This window comes from Primulina huaijiensis, chromosome 2 (genome assembly GCF_012295235.1).
Source record: "Primulina huaijiensis isolate GDHJ02 chromosome 2, ASM1229523v2, whole genome shotgun sequence".
Classification (NCBI taxonomy): domain Eukaryota; kingdom Viridiplantae; phylum Streptophyta; class Magnoliopsida; order Lamiales; family Gesneriaceae; genus Primulina; species Primulina huaijiensis.
In genome coordinates, this window is record NC_133307.1 from 22310273 (window position 1) to 22329150 (window position 18878).

Here is an 18878-nt window from a genome sequence, read left to right on the forward strand (position 1 = left end):
AAAATAAAAAGAGTCATTGGTGTTACGGTTCAACGAATCAATATAGACCGGTTCCTACGGTTCTACTCCGTTTTACACCTTCAAAATGAGGGCGGGTAGTTCTTGAGCAAGTTGCCCGAATCATTTAAATTAAACAAAGCCCAATATCTAAAAGCCCAATGTGGGCCCAAATTTGTTGACCATTTCTCAAATCTAAGTAAATGTCCCTTCCGAAGTTACTTCAATTGCATTGATCTCACCAATCTACCATCGTTCTTAGATCTATTTTGAATTCAATATTGTATCGCTTTTTCATCTGATTTTTGTCAAAAAACTGTGACAACTATTGAATTGTTGGTAAATGGCGACGAGGAATCGGACCATTTTGTACAGAAAGTACAGGGACGCGTTAAAGAGCGTCAGAGTTCCGGTGGGATTGTCGCCGTCTAGTTCGGGCGGCGGGGGTCCGGTGATCGAGCTTTCAACTGCGTCGTTACTTAAACGTGATCGATCTTATGCTCCTTTAAGTACTGAAGATCCCGGAACCTCCAGGTAATATCTTAATTTTGTGATTTGGCTTATGTGTTTCTACCTTTTCTGTTTACTTTCAAGTGATTTATGTTTTTTGAGGTGATTGAAATTTGATGTCTGAGAGGAAAGTGTGCAAAAGTTATGGAATGAATCGATTTTGTAAATTGGGAGGTTCTTATATAGTTAATAATAGTAGCGAAAATTTTAATGTGATGTGATTTACCGATTGATTTTATATGATGTGCGAACAGGCTTGAAATTGTTCATTTTATGATTGATTCTTCGGATACTCGTAAGTTTACAATACCTTGGTAACTAAAGCAAGCAATATGTTTGAGTTCCTGCTGAAGATGAGCTTAGTGTATATCCATGAAGTAATCCTGACAGATATGCTCGTTTGGATATGCTATCAGATTCTTATGCTTGAAAAAGTGTATTTTAGAGTATCCATCGATTTTCTCTGCTCTCTAAATTAAAGGAAGAAGATGTTGATGTCTTGTTAAAGTAAATTAAGCACCTTTTCTTTTATTTTTTTCGTGATCGTTGATTGCCAATTTTCTTCAGAGCAATTAAAGATCCCCCTGGCAGATTCTAACATTGTTTTGCACTATAGTAGGGGCACAGTTGCAGTAGGTCTACCACCTGCATGGGTGGATGTGTCGGAAGAAATAGCATCTAATATACAACGTGTAAGGCTAAAAATGGGTGAGTTAGCAAAGGCTCATGCCAAGGCTTTGATGCCTTCATTTGGAGATGGTAAAGAAGATCAGCACCGTATTGAGGCTCTCACTCTAGAGATAACTGATCTTTTAAAAAAATCAGAAAAAAGATTGCAAAGATTCTCTGCTGGTGGGCCTTCAGAGGATTCAAACATCAGGAAAAATGTCCAGGTATTATCTGAATCTTTTGTTACCTGGATCGCATTGCAAATAGATTTTGTTGTTACTTATATGCAAAAGGCAGAATTGGTGTACATGATTTTGATATTATCTATGTTCAAAGGTTTCAATTTCTAAATAAAATAATAGTGAATAGTGAGGTCTATATTGTTATTGCATGTCTAACGCTGGCTATAATGTAATGAAACATACATTATATAGCGTTTAGAAGCAGCCAATATGATAGTTTATACGACTTACCAAATCCAGGACATAGTAAATTGAGCTGGTGCCTGGTGTAAGCTAACAAAACTTATACACTAATTCTGTCGCATGTACCACATGAGCCCTGATCTTTGTATTTTAAGTTGATGAAATGTATGATGGTGAATGCAATTCAAAGAAGCAATATTGTTTTTTTAAAATCTTATTCCACACTCATTGTATTACAGGAAAAACTCATGAGTGTTTCAAATCTATGGTGTGGAAGGAATCAAAGAAGTTTCTGTTATTATATTCTCCGCTTCCCGTTTCACTGAAACAATTGGAAATTTCACCCGTAATACAATGAATGTGGAATGAAGCCAATAACTCTATATTGTTAGATTGTCCCCGTCCTGTATTCCTTTTTCGGATTCCCTGTCCCATGCATCGTAGGAACTTTGTTTGACTTGCTCATGTATGTTTAATATGTAGTTTAATTTATAATTAATTCGGCATTCTTGAGAATCATAAATGTAATATTTCAGTCAATTTGTATCGGATAAAGAGGAGGATGTGTCATTAATTTGAGTTTGAATCTGTATCGGATAAAGAGGAGGATGTGTCATTAATTTGAGTTTGAATTCTATATATATGAATTATTGGAGAAATATGGAGGTATTTAAGTAAAAAAAGAAAAATCTTTTAGACGCCGCAACCCCCTAGGCGCTTAGCAGGGTGGGTGGCCGTCCGCCTACCGTCTACCGTTTTTAGAACACTGAATATCGTTCACACTATTTATTAGTAGAATTTCTCTCCTCTGTCCACTGGAAAATTATTGATAAGTTCAATCATTTCAGTTATTGTTTGGACTTTGGAAGGTTGTGATTGATATAAATTAATGTTTTTGACAGCGTTCTCTTGCAACAGACCTTCAAACCCTCTCAATGGAGCTTCGTAGGAAACAGTCCACATATTTGAACCGACTTCGACAACAGAAAGAGGTATTTAACTTCATGATAGAATACTGTTTTACGAATTCAAAAGGAAATATATCTTGACGTACAATTCTGTTGCAGTGAATTGGAAGTGTTTTATTTTAGTCTCACTTACTGAACTGTTCAATGTTTACCTTTGGTGATTGCACATGATGACAATTTTTTAACATCTTGGCATTTCTCACAGGGTCCAGATGGAGTTGATTTAGAAATGAACCTGAATGGAAACCATTACACGAGGAATGACGAGGAATTTGATGGGATGGTATGTGAATTAGTTTGTGTTTGACAAAGATCTCTTACTATTTTCCCTTTATCGTATGCATAGATGATTAGACCAGCATACTTAAGTAGGGTATACATGAATCTTTTACACTCTGACGTATATTCTGTAGGATTGGATCTGCTCCATGTATTCTATTTTCTCCATCTCATTGGCAGTACAATTTGATGTACTCAACAACCAAGTTATAAAATTCAAATAGACAATTTTTGGTCAATAACACAATGAGCCATAACAAAAGACCGTAGATACCTGAATAGAGTAATTAAGCATTAATTACCACTTGGGAGGCACCTAATCCTTGATATGAAAAAGGTAACCACTTCTCAACCTTTCAACTGTCTACCTCATTTCTCATATTTGTACATCATGATGAACTCCCACCTCTTGCAAAAGATAACTTAAATTCTCCTGCAGTTTTTTGCCCCCAAAACCATGTCCAATTCATATGCATCGACTGAAGGTTCTGAGGATTAGATTGCACTCGGCGCCTTAAGTAGGGTTGCTATATCTGAGTCCCGACCTAAGACAAATTATTCTCATATTCAAATGCCATCTTTTACTTCCAGAGGAGATTATTCCACCACTGATCCATCAATTCAAATTCCATTCACGATAGATTTAGTTATGACATCATAATCTATAACCGATTCCTTGTTTTGGCATTTTTCTGATAGATTCTTAATTACTATTTGAAAGACAGATTTTACACGATTTAATATTTCTGTTTCTGTGTAAATATCATTAGGGATTTAATGAGCATCAAATGGCAAAGTTAAAGAAAAGTGAGGCACTCACCGCAGAAAGGGACAGAGAAATTCAACAGGTGACACACAAGTCTAGTTTTTCCTCTTCATTTTTCATTTTAAAACTCACTGGTTTGATGCTAATTCATCCAAATGCTTTTTTTTTTCTTTTAAAAAAGGTGGCGGAATCAGTCAATGAACTTGCCCAAATTATGAAGGATTTGTCAGTTTTGGTGATTGATCAGGTCAGAGGCTTGACAGCATCTATACACCATCTTCTCCTGCTAATCCTGTAATAGGTTTTTTCGAAGTTTGATCAACACCCTTGAAATGAACTATTCCTAATCAGGGGACCATTGTTGACCGGATAGATTACAACATACAAAATGTTGCAGCATCCGTTGACGAGGGCCTGAAACAGCTCCAGAAGGTCATCACACTTTCAAAATCCGCTTCTTATTTTCCGACAGATATTTGTTTACTGTTCCCTGTCATGATTAAGCCTGGTTGATAATTTTGAACTGCAGGCCGAGAGATCCCAAAAACAAGGCGGTATGGTTATGTGCGCCTCAGTTCTCGTCATCATGTGCTTCGTCATGTTAGTTCTCTTAGTACTGAAGACAATAGTCTTTTAACCGTGAACTCAATTTCTTCCTTTTCTCCAATCACATCGGGGCTCACCATTTACACATTGGAGACTCATAAAACAAAGTGGAAGGTTGGGGATTTCAAATTTCCTAGTCAACTCAATCTTACAGAAATTTCTAATTAATTTTATCGATACCACAAGCGATCCATTTTTTTTCCGATTGTGTATACGTACTCGGGAACGATAGATTTGCCCCGGGGACTTCTGTATAGTGTGGAAAACATTGGATTAAATCTACATCCCTGGGAGATTTTTTGTTGTCTCATTTGCAATTTTCTTCTTGTTGTCAACGGGGGAGATCAAATTTATACTTGATCTTTGTTTTGATTCACGAATATTAATATAATAAATGTTTCTATTTTTTAAGCATTGAACTATCATAAACAATAAATTTTATAGAAGACTAATATTCAAGAATAATGAGATCCGGTTTCCTAATAATATCTGGTGCATGTACTTTTTCAAATGCCATAATTGATCAATTGTGTTGAATACATTTAATTTTCAAGGAAAAAAACTTTGCGAATACCACACATATTTGAGTGTACATATTAATGCATGTTTATTTCAATACAATATGCCAAGTTTACGGTAAATGGTGTATATTTCAGTACAATAAATTATTTACATAGTGAGATATAAACAAATTATTATTTACATAAACAATATTTAATTTAAATTTAGTTGATATTAAAAAAGATTATTTAAATATGCTACTAAAATTAAACTCAATTAAAGAAAGAGTATATTAAAATTAAACTCAGATTGGAACATGCAAAGTTTTCTATAAAAAAAGGTCGAAACTTGTTTGGAAAATGATTGTTTGAATGGGCATTGGACTGATAAACGGCAATACACCATTCAACTCTTGAATATTTGAGTTTGATTCGTTTATAATCGAAACGAGTTCAAGTTTTAATTAATGAATATATTTATGACTCACGAGCTTATTTGATCTTTTATCGAATTTAAATATGCTTAATAAATATAAAAACTAAATTATATTTTTTTTATTAATAAATTTTATTCTAATAAATAAATTTAATAGATTTTTTTTATATTTTTCATAACTAAAATCTAAATTATATAAATCAAATATCAAAATTATTAATTTTTTTATTTAAGAATAGACTCACGAGCCTACTAATAAATATATTTATAAACTAACGAGTCAAATATTATAAAATTTAAAATTAATTTGTTTATTTTAAACAAATATTAACGAAGTTTAATTATCTATACTATTATATTAAGTATGAGGCCCTAATAATAACCGCTCTATGAGGACACCAACTTTCTTTCATGTTTTACCTTTTTTAATTTTTTATATTTACTATTTACTATGTTATTATAGTTGAGCCCCTAATAATAACCACTCTATGAGGACACACACTTTCTTTCCTATTTTACCCTTTCTTATTTTTTATATTATATTTTTTCTTAACAAATAATATTATATTCACCGTCATAAGAAAACTGCTCACGTGAAAAAATAATATTATTTCTTCTCCAAACTAGCCACTGTGAAAAATAAACTCTCTTCTTTATGTTGTGACGTCATTATGTTGTAATATCATGAATATTTAATATATTAACCACGTGTATTTAGGACATACACAACGCCAATGTCACGGTTACTAGTTCTAATAAATCTCGACGGCTTGTCTGACAGAGGACTGGCTACATAATTCAAATTAGAAACCTATTTCTGTAAATATCCGCCGATCCATGCCCCATTACTTAAAATATATTTAGGAAACCTCCATATAAATACCTTTCACACTCCTCTCGCCACACCTCCCCGATTCGAATTTCATAATTCCCCAATTTCGTAAAAGTAAACTTTTGCTATACCTGAAGCGATGTCGTTGAGGCCCAATTCCAGGGTTGAGGTCCGCCGCAACAGGTATAAAGTGGCGGTTGACGCGGAGGAGGGACGCCGTCGGAGAGAGGACAACATGGTGGAGATTCGCAAGAATCGTAGGGAAGAGAGTCTGCAGAAGAAGCGCAGAGAAGGAACTCAAGGGAACCAGTTGTACCCTGTCCCTGTGCAAGCCAACACCAGCGAGAAAAAGGTGTAGAGTTGAAAATGAATTGTTTCACTTGTGAAGCTACTGTCTATTTGAATTATCTGTATTTCTTTTTTTGATTGATTTTAAGGTTAGAAGTTGAATATTTTTTCTGTTATCTTTATGTTATGATTATTTTTCTGTTTGCTTTTTAATCGATTGTAGGTTTCGGTGATAGATTTAACGTGCGGCACCCCTATTTGGATTTTTTCTAAAGTTGCTTGATCTTAATTTAATAATAAATAGAGAGAGATATTTAAAAAGAAAATGATTTCGAAGTTGATATCAATATGTAGAAGATATTATCTTTGCAGAGTTATCGCAAATTGTGTATTAGTGGTTGATTTGCTTCTGAGATCTCATAAGGTATTTATACAAGTGAGCTCTATCGTATTGTTTATCTTCAGAGATCAAATGCTGTATTGTGATAGGTTGGGGTTGATATTGAATTTCCATTTGGAAAGTGCAATCACCACTAGATTTTTTGGGGGCAAAAATCTCAATATCTGTCCGTTTGTTCTTGCAAACCAATGGGAGTTTACGGTTTTGTGTGTGAAGCTTGCTGGATTGCATATACTGTGGGGCTTCGTAATAGTGATTTTTATTTATCTTATATACAGTGTTTGGATATATTTGTGTTGGAGAATTTGGATTTGTTGTAAAAAAAAATACTTTTTCCTACTTGGGAATTTTATAGTTGTTCAAACTAGTGTATCAAAAAGATTACTCATGACAGACCTGTTTCACAGTTTTCTCTGGCAATAATTGTGTGAGGGCTTGTTAGATTGATTGAGTGTTGAACCTGCAGGTCCAGTTAGAACATCTACCATCAATGGTTGGTAGTGTTTGGACGGATGATGTCAATAGACAGCTTGAGGCCACCACTCAGTTCCGCAAATTACTTTCTATTGGTGAAAATTTGTGTTTAATTAATTTAGTTTAAAAACTTTTTATTTCCCAGTTTCTAGTTATTGAACAATTCTTTTTCAATGACATTGTTTGTCAGAGCGCAGTCCTCCAATTCAGGAGGTAATTCAATCAGGAGTTGTTCCTCGCTTCGTTGAATTTCTGATGAACGAGAACTTCCCACAACTTCAGGTATAAATTAGAAATATATTTTATAAACTATGTACTGGCTTATGTAGCTCTTTAGGCTCTCTATACATTTTGATTTTAATTATTCTCAACTGAATGTAGTTCGAGGCAGCTTGGGCACTGACGAACATTGCGTCTGGGACTTCTGAACACACTAAGGTTGTAATTGATCATGGAGCTGTCCCAATTTTTGTGAAACTTCTTAGTTCTCCAAGTGATGAAGTACGGGAGCAGGTGCGAGCTTATAACAAGAAATTATGTAGTCCTTTTATTAAAGATTAACAACTCAACTGTTGTTTTTTCTGTTTGAGAGTTTTACTTGTACTGATAGATGTGTTATATTTTCTTGTCAAGGCTGTATGGGCTTTAGGAAATGTAGCTGGTGATTCACCAAATTGTCGAGACCTTGTACTTGGCCATGGAGCTTTGGCTCCTTTGCTAGCTCAGCTAAATGAACATGCCAAGTTATCTATGCTCAGAAATGCTACCTGGACATTATCAAATTTTTGTAGAGGCAAGCCACAGCCTGCATTTGAACAGGTTCGTCTCCTATGAAGTAGATGTTTAGTGTTACATATTATGAGCATGAAGTATTTATTGTCATTCAGGCCGAGATCAAACTTTTCTTATGGGTTTTTATGAAGAATTTTATAAAATTTATAATATAATTTAGGGTAATTTGTTTATGTCCTAAAGGTTTCAAAGTGTCTTCAATTTTATCTCTTCGTCAGCTTTCCAGGCTATCTTCCAAAGTTGAGAAATCGGAGCCTATGTTTAGTTTGGTTTTGTTTTGGTGTTGTGTAAACTGTTTTTGTGAAAAAAAGTGGTAGAGAATATATAATGCATGTTTAGTTTTGTTTTCCGGAATAAGTTTTTACTGGCAATGTTATGTTAAGTTACTGTAGTGGGTTAAAATATAATATCTATAGCCTATAATATATGTATATTATAAAACATGCAGCCATTAAGAGTAATTAGTCTAACTTATTATAATGAATCTTACCAAAAATAGGCCAAATTAAAATAATTATAATTACCACAAAATGTTAAAACAAAATAAATTTGATCAGGACCACTAGTTGTGATTATGTGTTGTGAATGAAATGAAATGGAAAGTGGAAACGAGATTGTGATGTTTCATTTTGTTTTCGAGAATGGAGGAGAGGGTACAGAATATGAAACCAAATATGCCCAGTACCTTTAATGATTTTTCAGTTTGAGATTTTGCTCTGCATTCATGTACCCACACAGCTATATACGGATTGCTTCTTCCACTAAATTCTTATTATAACTCGTGATCTCCAAACTTATTGCCTATGTGCGTACCATGCAAATTTAATTGTATGTATTCTAATTTTCTGATGAATGAAGATAAAATCTTGATTGTGAACCATTTGAAGAATGTTTCATGATGTTATTGGCTTAATATACAGGCAAGACCTGCACTTCCAATTCTTCGGCAACTTATTCACTCAATGGATGAAGAAGTTTTGACTGATGCTTGTTGGGCACTCTCATATCTCTCAGATGGAACAAATGATAAAATTCAAGCTGTGATTGACTCTGGAGTGTGTCCTCGCTTGGTCGAGTTATTGCTGTTAGTATCTATTGTTAATTTTTATTTATTTCGTATAAAGCTTACAGTTATGTCTTCTCTATGATGTGCCTTATGAATGAAAGATTCTGATATTACAGCAACATGTCCCCTTCAGTTCTTATCCCTGCCCTTCGGACAGTTGGAAATATTGTCACTGGAGATGATATACAAACTCAGGTACGATCAGAAGCATACTTGGACTAGTACTTCTTTGATTTCCTGCTGGTAGGCCTATATTTCGAACGTAAATATTAACAAGTTGGCCTGTCATGAAGAGAATTTACAAATTATATAAAAAGAAACTTTATTAGGGCTCATCTACTGGCATTAACTCATAAATCATCAAGCCAAGAGGAAATTTCTTATTCGTTTGTCTCTGTAACTCTAGTTTTTGTTTTTTATTGGAGTTGGTCAACAATGTTTGTCCATCCAGCCTTTGTTTAAAGTCGGAGAAGCTTAATTGGCATGCAGTGGAGTGGTTGTCAGCTGACTTTTGGTTAGAAAGATTGATTATTTGTTGGGGGAAGCAGATAATTCTGATTCCATTTAATATAGCTAAAGAATACTCTAGTAGGGTTGTTACACCTGTCTTCAGTGTGATCGAAAGAAAGATAAAGTAATCAAATATGCTTCATATTGTTTTTTTACCATTGCTGATTGAGCTGAAAAAGCCTAAAGGCTTCATGTGACTATATAAGTCTTTTAGGATTCCTTGCTAACCCAGGGCCAGCCAATGCAGAAAGTACCAAATTCCATTCTCTAATTTGGTTCAGTTGATAAGTTAACGTAGATCTCTTTTGTATTGTCCCTTTCAACTGATTTCAGAGATAAAAGAGTCTCAGCTGACCTAGAGAGATCTATTCCTCATTTCTGCAGTTTTATTCTTCCTTGCGAACCTGACAAATGCAAAAAGTAACTTCCTTGAATCTGTTCATTCTTTAGTTCCGAATTTGACCAATATCTCTTTTGCACAGTCCTTTCCTACATGTTTCGAATATAAAATTCTGTAGTTGGACTGTTAACTGACATAGGGAAATCCATGAACCCAGTGCATGTCTGTCATGATAATAGTTAGAGCTTGAATTTGCTGAATCATATTTTTGGATTCAGATGAATAAGACTGGATCCTGCCATTGTTCGTGATAAGAATATTTTCACACTTGTGCAATACTTATTTTTTCCGCACCTTCATATAGATGGCAGCTAATATTGATCTGATCAACATTCTCATTAATTTGCTACAACCTGAAGTTCTCTGGATATGATTTAAACAAACTTATAGTATGGGCTTCTGCAACATTGATTTACTATGTTTTTCTACCAGCTGTCTCTAGCATGGAATGAGCTATATGCGTATGCAAATATAGTTGTATTTGCATTTTGTTCTGTTGGGCAGTAGGCTTTGTTTATAACCTGGGTTTTACAGATGAAAATACCAATTTGAAGGGACTCTGTGTCTGTATATAGAGATGAGATACATTTAATCGCTTGCATAAGTATTTCACTTAAATACTTATTCTGAAGATGCTCAACTATATTCAGTTACTATTTAAAATTGCTCGGATTACATCCTTGAAGAAGATAAGATGAAATTCATGTTCTCATGCTATTTTTTTGCACTTTCTTTTCTACTTTAATTCAAGAGCTGAAAATCGCCTTCCACTTTGAGGATTCAATTTGCGAAGTGGTACTGCTGGTTGGCAGTATTTAGGTAGTCAAATGTTATTATTCAATCCATTATTGAACCTGCAATTAGCAGGTTTTGGCTTTTTAGATGTATTATACTTTAAAGATGTCTACACATCGTATTAAAATGTAATGCATAATTTTTGTGTGGATCTGTCTCAATCTCCTGGCTGAGCAGTTTGATAATTTTTTCCAGCATATGATAAACTATAATGTGCTGCCTTGTCTTGTGAACCTCTTGACTGGTAGCCACAAGAAGAGCATTAAAAAGGAAGCTTGCTGGACTATTTCAAACATCACAGCTGGGAACAAAGAGCAAATTCAGGTATAATTTGTTATAAAAAATTTAAACTAACATTTGAAAGGTATGTCAACCAGGATTCTCTGAAGTTCCTGTAAATTTCTTGAGGGTGGTTGCTTATTATGACATGTATTTATAGTGGATGTAACATTTGTAATCTGCAGGCTGTGATTGAAGCTAACATTATTGGTCCTCTAGTCCAATTGCTTCTAAATGCGGAATTTGATGTCAAAAAAGAGGCTGCATGGGCTGTATCAAATGCAACATCTGGCGGCACTCACGAACAAATAAAGTGATAGCCGTGTTAACTTTTCCTTCCATTTTATGTTATTTCCTATGCCAGCATGGACTTATATTTCTCCTGAGCAGGTACCTAGTAAGTCAACAATGTATCAAGCCTCTGTGTGATCTGCTTGTATGCCCCGACCCAAGAATCGTGACTGTGTGTTTAGAAGGGCTCGAAAACATATTAAAGGTAGGGGAGGCTGAGAAGAATCTGGGTCATACCGGAGAAGTCAACCCTTACGCACAAATGATCGATGATGCTGAAGGTCTGGAAAAAATTGAGAATTTGCAGAGCCACGACAACAACGAGATTTATGAGAAGGCAGTGAAGATTCTCGAGACATATTGGTTGGAAGAAGACGACGAAACAGCACCACCAGGAGATGCATCCCAACAGAATTTCCAATTTGGAAGCGACAACATCACTGTACCCTCTGGTGGATTCAACTTCCACTGAACGTTCGTTGGAATTGTGGGTGGTTGTCTTTTATATCGACGTACTGCAACTCTTCCAGTCGCAATTCAATGCAAGGGGACATATATGGATTTCTTCCTTGCCATGTCTCGGTTGTGGTTATCTTTGATTTCGGATGTTTTTGAGCCTCTTAACTCTTGATAGTGATATTACTGAGTTCGATTCGAATTCGTACCAAAGTCAACATACAAGTATGATACTTTTTGCTATTATTACGATTATTTTATGTGGTTTGTGATCTTTAGGGTTTTTCCTATCTATTGATATGGTTCTAATTTTATTTTTCTGACTCGGAACTATTTAAGGAGATACTCCCATATATAAGCAGCTTATCTTGTTATGTAAAACAGTAAGGCCACGTTTGGTAAGAGTGATAACCGACGGACTAATGAAGAAATAATGAAGAATCAGTTGTTTGACTGGTTTTTCACGTTGGCCTTGATAACATGCGGCCCGTGATTTCAGCACTGTTTGGCCATGAAAAGAAGAGAAAATAGTCCCAAAAATTTGATGGTATACCCAATCCTATATGAACAGTAGCACAAATTCCTGTTTCCCCTTCCCAAATTACCCTTCATCCCACATTCTAACGAACATAAATACCTACGTCTTCTCATCTCTTAAATCTGAGTGGCTCTCGTCTTCGTCAATGCGGCTGTACTGTTGAAGTGTGCAGTACATTTCTGTCGTCTGCATCCGTCTTGTTCATCTTCCGTTTGTGTAGGTAAATGTTCCACTTCTTCAAAATGGTTTATTACGGTGTAAGAATTCATTTTCCCGCTTTTTTTTCGTAACATTAATGATTTCTGCTTAATTTTGGTCTCATTTATATCTAACTGGGAGCCTGTCGAAGCTTGTGCTATGCCATAAAAAGAACAGGGTAGCTGGGCATGATTATATACGTAGTGGGCAGACAGTTAGCGCTCATTTCCATGATGTTCTGAAAGCGTTGCTAAAGTTACATCCACTATTCCTTGTGAAGCCGTCTCTTGTCGATGAAGATTGTAGCAGCGAAGCATGGAGGTGTTTTAAGGTAAGACCTCATTTCGACTTATCTGATATCTGTAATTTGGTTTCCTTATTCTGTGCTTCGACTATATCTGTCTTACTTACACGTTGCTGACAGGGTTGCCTCGGCGCATTAGATGGAACCCATATCGGTGTACATGTCCGTTGTCGAGATAAAGCAAGATACAGAAATCGAAAAGGTACTATTTCGGTGAATGTATTGGGTGTATGTGACCGCAATATGAATTTCATATACGCTCTGACGGGCTGGGAGGGATCCGCGGCTGATGCTCGAGTTTTGAGAGATGCGCTAAGCAGGGATGGTTCATTGAGAGTTCCACGAGGTTATACCTGACATGTTGATGTTTCGATTTCTTATTTCGCTTTGTAGCAAGAGTTTGAAGTACTGATTTAGTTACAAATATTTGTCAACGTTTTCATTATTTTCATCTTACGCAAACGCAGGTTGTTATTATCTCTGTGATAATGAATATACAAATGTTGAGGGTTTCTTGACGCCGTATCGCCGTGTTAGGTATCATCGCGATGCTTGGGGCAATCGTGCTTGCGGTCCACAAGATTACAAAGAGTTGTTCAATTGGAGACACTCTCAAGCTCGTAACGTAATAGAAAGAGCATTTGGTTTGTTGAAAAAAAGATGGGCCATCCTTCGAAGTCCTTCGTTTTACCCACTCAAAGTTCATAACCATATAATGTTGGCTTGCATTCTTTTACACAATTTCATAAGAACTCAAATGGATAAAGATCCGATGGACAATGCCGACGACAATGTCGGTAGCCCGGCTACTGAGACACAAAATGATTTCATTACCAGTGTCGAGTCTTCAATTGGGTGGGATGCTTGGAGAGACGATTTAGCAATGTCGATGTGGAACATGGACATTTAACTTGCTTGTATTTCATTTCAATTTTTAGCTAATGTACTTTCCATTTCGGTGTATTTGTTTTGCTATGGTCATTTTACCAATGTTGTGACATAATTCACTTTTGTTAAACATTGTTTTTTTTTTTTTTTAATCAGAGATTGAAATTACCTTTCGCGCTACCGATTGATTAAAATTACAGTGGTGTTTACTTCGTTAAGCATTATGACACATCTGAAATATGTTGTGTTTGTTACAGAGTCAGAGAAACAACTCAACCAACTGTAAATGGATAGTGGAGCATTGTCCGCGAGCGTTGTCGGTAGGAGACAAAAACAAGACAAGACACGACGTAGTTGGAATGCTCGAGAAGAAGAAGTTCTAATCCAAGCACTGAAAGATGTCATAACAAAGGGATGGAAAAGTGAGAATGGATTTAAGGCTGGTTATCTCAATCTGCTGGAGAATGCAATGCAGGAATCTATCCCCGGGAGTAGCTTACGTGGAAATCCACATATAAACTCGAAGATCCACGTATGGAAGAAAACATATAGTACTATTGTTACAGTGTTAAGCAAAAGTGGTGTGGGGTGGAACGATTCTGATAACACAATCGATGTCACGGATGAGACATGGGAGACAATCGTGAAGGTATTTTCTGCAATGATTATTTTATTAATTCCATACGTAGTTCAATTTCCTTGTCTAATTTTTAGATTTGTCGTAGACCGACCCAACGTTACGGTCAATGAGACACAAGCAGTGGACACATTACCATGACTGGTGTGAGATATTTGGAAATGATCGTGCCACAGGTGAGCGCGCAACCAATTTTGAAAATGCACTGCATGAGGTCCTAAACATAGACAATGAAATACGTACTGCTGCGTGGCTTGCCGACACACCAGCGTTTGATACGGTTGAGGCTGCCGAAGACTCAAAATCTGAGAATAATACGCCGTCCTCGAAAGGTAAAGAAGGTGTAACTTCGAAATTTAAGAAAAGGAAGAAAACCAATGACGACGAACAGACAGTTGTTGAAGCCATCAAAAACCTCGCGGCCATAACGCAAAACACAATGAGCGATTTGATCAAGAAGCTTGGTTCTGAGGATAAGCTTTCAGATGCACAAGATCAGGTGTTGAATGCAGTGGAGAAGATGACTCATCTTTCGGAGGATGAGCAAGTGCTTGCCGCTAAATTGTTGTTTAACAACCACAACGACTTGGCTTTCTTTCAACGGTTAGGTGAACGAGGAAAGATTTTTTTGGTGAATAAACTTTTGGCCGGACAGTGATGGGCGAAGAAGCTGTGCATTTTGTGAACATGAATCAGCAGGAAGCGTACATGTATCACCTCTTTTATTCTACTCTTTCTGAATGGATTCGAACCAATACTTGTTTTGTTTATGTGTATTGCTCATATCCAGTATGTTTCATGGTTAAGCATATTCGGCTTTTGTATTAACTACTTAATGTAGGTGTATGAATTCGAACCACTAATGCATTTGTGTTATGACTGATAAGTCTTGATAGTGTGATAGGTTTGTAGTGTCCTCAACATTACTGCATTCGGTCACAGAACATAGAGTCAAAGAAAATGCACATGTTGCTTTCACACTTCCAAATAAAGAGGCTAACGAGAATAACGAAAACAAACAATTAGCTAAATTATAAACATTTCTTATTCCAAGAACACTCTTTCATCATTACTTTGCATCATTCATATACAAAAGGTTGGTACAAAGTTTGCTCTTCCCCACCTGTCGAAACAATATTAACAAAGTGTCTAATGTACGAATATGGCGTCAAAAGGGATAGTAATATACCATGCATTCAAAAGTGTGGGGAAAGAACTCAACCTATCCTACTGTGACACCTGCTACCCACTGGAGTCAGACGTGAGGTCAACCACGACGATGGCCGATTTGCCATGCCCAGCCATTTTTATCTTGTATTCTTCAACTGGGGTTGCACGATGAACTTTCACCTTCCTAGTGTCATCTTCTTCGTTAAACTCGGGCTCTATCTCTTTTTTTGGGTGACATTGCTTCATTTTCTTCCTCCGGTTTGGCACATAAGATGAAGGGTGCATCATTTCAACACCCGGGCATTTGACTTCTCCTTTCTCAACCTTCTTGGTTTCATCATCGGAACACAGATCAATCATCGGTACAATGTAGGGGCTAGTGACCGTATCTTCGGAACCAAATTTACAAGTGACAGACATTTTTCAGAAAATGCTTACGCAAGGAGCACATGAAATTGGAATATCAATACGTGCGTGCATGACTAAGAAGCTGCCTTTAAATATACAAACTTCAATCTGGAGCAACTTACCCAACTGCTTGTATCAAATACAAGTCTTTCAACCTGTTTCCTCAAATTAGCATATCCGTACGTGCAGTCAAAGAAGATATGCAAATCTAATAGTAACATAGGGTCCTATGGTGGTAGATAGTAGCCATTAATAACAAATTATAATATTTACATTACTATTATTATTCGGAAACCAACCAAAATTCTTGTTCTTGGTCCACTTGTATGTGCTGCTACACCCATTCGTGCACAAGAGATTGAGTACCAACACTTAGTACAATTATGTGCAAAGAAGGCGTAAAATAATTTAAAATGATACATCAACAAAGTTGTAGAAAAGTGCAGTACAAAGTTGTAAAAAAGTGTTTGAAATAATAATTACTACAAAAAATCAGTCATGGACAACCATCTATAAGGAATATTACACAAACTAATGCTGATGCTCATTCAAAAACTTTGAGAACCATAAACGAAGGACACACTTACACAAAATATCCTTCCAACGTCAATAGACAGCAATGAAAATGTATCGGCCACTTAAATAATATGTGCATACAAGTTAAGTGCAGCATACATTGAGGAAAAACATAAAATTGGTACCACACATACTTACATGGAAATACTAGGGAAGAAGTAGTACTTCGTAATCACAAGTCAACTACTAATCGTCGATCAACTCCATTTTCTCCAACAACATAGCTATCTCTTCCGAGTTCTTCTCCATTTTCTTGGCTAGTTTCTGATTTTCACAAGTTAAATCTGATATAGCTTGCACTAAATGACCTAGCTTGTTACAACGCTTACGCTCATTGTCACAATCCACATTCGGATTTGAAGTGGACTGATTAGGCGGTGAGCACGACGTATGATCCGACTTTTTTTTGTAAAAAACTTTGAAAGGCGTCATCGACCTCTTTCCTACTGTCGTACCCTTTGAAACAAGCCCCGGGAAATCTATAAACTTCGGAGTTCGCTTCAGACCACTTGTCGTATACACCAGGTTTTTTTCCAACAAAAACAACATATGTTTTAGGCTGCATTCAACGATGTTACATCACAAACTCGGGAAGACTTAACAGTATATACAACTACGAATAGGTCATCTGAGGTATTCAACATAATTTAACTACATGAATCCATAAACTGTGATGTAGTACATGCTGTTCATTAAATATACTTAAAACATTTGTACGTAGCCAATTAGATATACCAAAACCTGCTTTGACGTTTAACATATTCTTGACACAACCATGTATTAGAAAAATGTAACTATCCGTTGAATTGGTATAAGTCTCAGCTCATAACAAATATAAAACAGAGTAATTGAAAAAAAACCAACAAAAAACTCTCAACAACCGTTCCGCAAATCTACGCTATCTATTAAAAAACAAAATGCGAAGAGTAAATAGAAGACATCACCATCTCTTCGACTAAATAGGTTACGCAAAGAGCTGCTAAACTTCACCGACGTTAGTTTGAAAACCGGGGAATACGTTGTCAACAATTCGAGTCACCCTTGAAAGACCCTAAAAAGTACGATGCACAACAACGATGCCGTTATAGAGCAAAGGAGACTGAAATCGTACGACAACTGTAATTGGTGGGAATCAAAATGAAATTGCGGTTCGCAGAAACCATTTAAACACTTCGAGAGGAAGAATTTCACATTCTCAGTAGTCGGCACTCCTCATAATTGTGCGAAGCAACGATCATGAAATTAAAAATCGCACACAGAGTGTTCGCCCAATAGAGGACGGAAGGCTTACAAATTGGATTGAGGAAGACAAATGCGTGGGCCGTTTTGGGACCCTAGATTTGAGGTGGTATTTGGGTAAAGTAAATAATGACATCCATTACTTATCCATGAATGAAAGATTGTACCAAACAAGAAGCATAATCAGCTCAATTAGTATATGTCCAAAGGGTATTTTGGTCATTCGAATAAATTTTAAAATATTAATACATCATTTAAAAACCAAACCAAACAACAATTTATTTATCTCATCGTACTATTAATCCACAGATATCATTTCATAATCACTACAAATATGAATCATTTCATTATCTAATCACACAAACCAAACGTAGCCTAAGAATATATCAACAAATAGAAAGCAGATTTGAGTAGGGTGACAAGATTGAAAAGGCAGACGAACCCAGCAATTCATTTACACATTATAACCAGATTTGACAGAGTATTTTTCGTTCTCACTTCCCTTCCAACAGAGCTTTATTGAAAGCTACCAAATCACGGAAACCCATAACACCATAGCACTTGGTTTACAAATTTCGGCCCATCTCGACCAATGCATGCCTCTATTTCACTCTTTATCATTCCACCAAAACTTGGCGCAAGCTTGTTCAATTCTCTGCACATGGAAATCAGAATTTTAAAACAAGACATCAAATAAGATGGGATAGCTTGACATTTACTTCTCAAAGAAAAGGTAGATAATCCCAAGTAAAGCTCACGACTCTTCACCACCTCAATTGTGAGAATATAAGCAATGGTATGTTAATGAGCACTTGGGCTCATAGTCAACCATTTACCGCGATGCCATTTCATAAACAATCCTCTCTCGTCGTCCTAAAGAACACCAAACTATCATCAACAAAGAAGTGATGTGAGATAGTAGGACTGCTGCAATATACTTAGCCCCTTAAATAATCGTTTATCGATCGTCATAGTGATAATCGAGGGCATGTCTTGTGTACAAAGTACAAAGAGGTAAATAAATATACGACCTCCCTTGTGAAAGTTCTTGTTGCTGATGAAAAACCCCATAAATAAAATGGTTAATAAAGAATAAAAATGACACTAAAGTAACACACGTCATAATCAAACTAACTCAAGGTTATGCAAATCCCAATTTAAGCAAAGCAAGCTTCAAAAAG

The 18878-nt window shown here is 36.1% G+C and overlaps 3 protein-coding genes and 1 long non-coding RNA gene across 5 annotated transcripts; 3 read left to right on the forward strand and 1 right to left on the reverse strand.

Annotated features, from left to right (window-relative positions):
- Positions 1–185: 185 nt before the first annotated feature.
- On the forward strand, positions 186–4625 carry LOC140970313 (syntaxin-43-like). Of its 2 annotated transcripts, none has more exons than XM_073431988.1 (8): positions 186–531; positions 1127–1400; positions 2504–2593; positions 2775–2852; positions 3619–3696; positions 3796–3861; positions 3966–4046; positions 4144–4625. In XM_073431988.1, exons 1-8 carry the CDS (start codon positions 341–343, stop codon positions 4249–4251), a joined length of 966 nt encoding a protein of 321 aa, XP_073288089.1. In that variant the 5' UTR covers positions 186–340; the 3' UTR covers positions 4252–4625. The 2 variants fall into 2 exon arrangements, with proteins under 2 accessions (XP_073288089.1, XP_073288080.1); XM_073431979.1 differs by having other exon boundaries at positions 188–531; positions 1124–1400.
- Positions 4626–6053: 1428 nt separating this feature from the next.
- Positions 6054–12013, forward strand: LOC140970326 (importin subunit alpha-1-like). The gene is made up of 10 exons (XM_073432000.1): positions 6054–6340; positions 7143–7245; positions 7341–7432; positions 7532–7663; positions 7784–7969; positions 8863–9026; positions 9125–9203; positions 10909–11037; positions 11178–11305; positions 11383–12013. Exons 1-10 carry the CDS (start codon positions 6128–6130, stop codon positions 11753–11755), a joined length of 1599 nt encoding a protein of 532 aa, XP_073288101.1. The 5' UTR covers positions 6054–6127; the 3' UTR covers positions 11756–12013.
- Positions 9661–10899, reverse strand: LOC140970335 (uncharacterized). Its single transcript, XR_012174116.1, has 2 exons — positions 10272–10899; positions 9661–9913 (listed from the first exon to the last, which is right to left on the reverse strand). It is a non-coding gene; the product is annotated as an uncharacterized lncRNA (long non-coding RNA).
- A 1915-nt stretch (positions 12014–13928) lies between the features above and the next one.
- LOC140960033 (uncharacterized) lies at positions 13929–15129 on the forward strand. The gene is made up of 2 exons (XM_073418150.1): positions 13929–14316; positions 14393–15129. Exons 1-2 carry the CDS (start codon positions 13954–13956, stop codon positions 14960–14962), a joined length of 933 nt encoding a protein of 310 aa, XP_073274251.1. The 5' UTR covers positions 13929–13953; the 3' UTR covers positions 14963–15129.
- The last annotated feature ends 3749 nt before the right edge of the window (positions 15130–18878 follow it).

Coding starts and splice junctions, on each gene's coding strand:
- LOC140970313 (XM_073431979.1), top strand. CDS start 341: ATGGCGACGAGGAATCGGACCATTTTGTACAGAAAGTACAGGGACGCG. Junction 1,401..2,503: donor ACATCAGGAAAAATGTCCAG/GTATTATCTGAA, acceptor TGTTTTTGACAG/CGTTCTCTTGCAACAGACCT. Junction 2,594..2,774: donor GACTTCGACAACAGAAAGAG/GTATTTAACTTC, acceptor CATTTCTCACAG/GGTCCAGATGGAGTTGATTT.
- LOC140970326 (XM_073432000.1), top strand. CDS start 6,128: ATGTCGTTGAGGCCCAATTCCAGGGTTGAGGTCCGCCGCAACAGGTAT. Junction 9,027..9,124: donor CGCTTGGTCGAGTTATTGCT/GTTAGTATCTAT, acceptor CTGATATTACAG/CAACATGTCCCCTTCAGTTC. Junction 11,038..11,177: donor GGAACAAAGAGCAAATTCAG/GTATAATTTGTT, acceptor TGTAATCTGCAG/GCTGTGATTGAAGCTAACAT.
- LOC140960033 (XM_073418150.1), top strand. CDS start 13,954: ATGGATAGTGGAGCATTGTCCGCGAGCGTTGTCGGTAGGAGACAAAAA. Junction 14,317..14,392: donor CATGGGAGACAATCGTGAAG/GTATTTTCTGCA, acceptor GATTTGTCGTAG/ACCGACCCAACGTTACGGTC.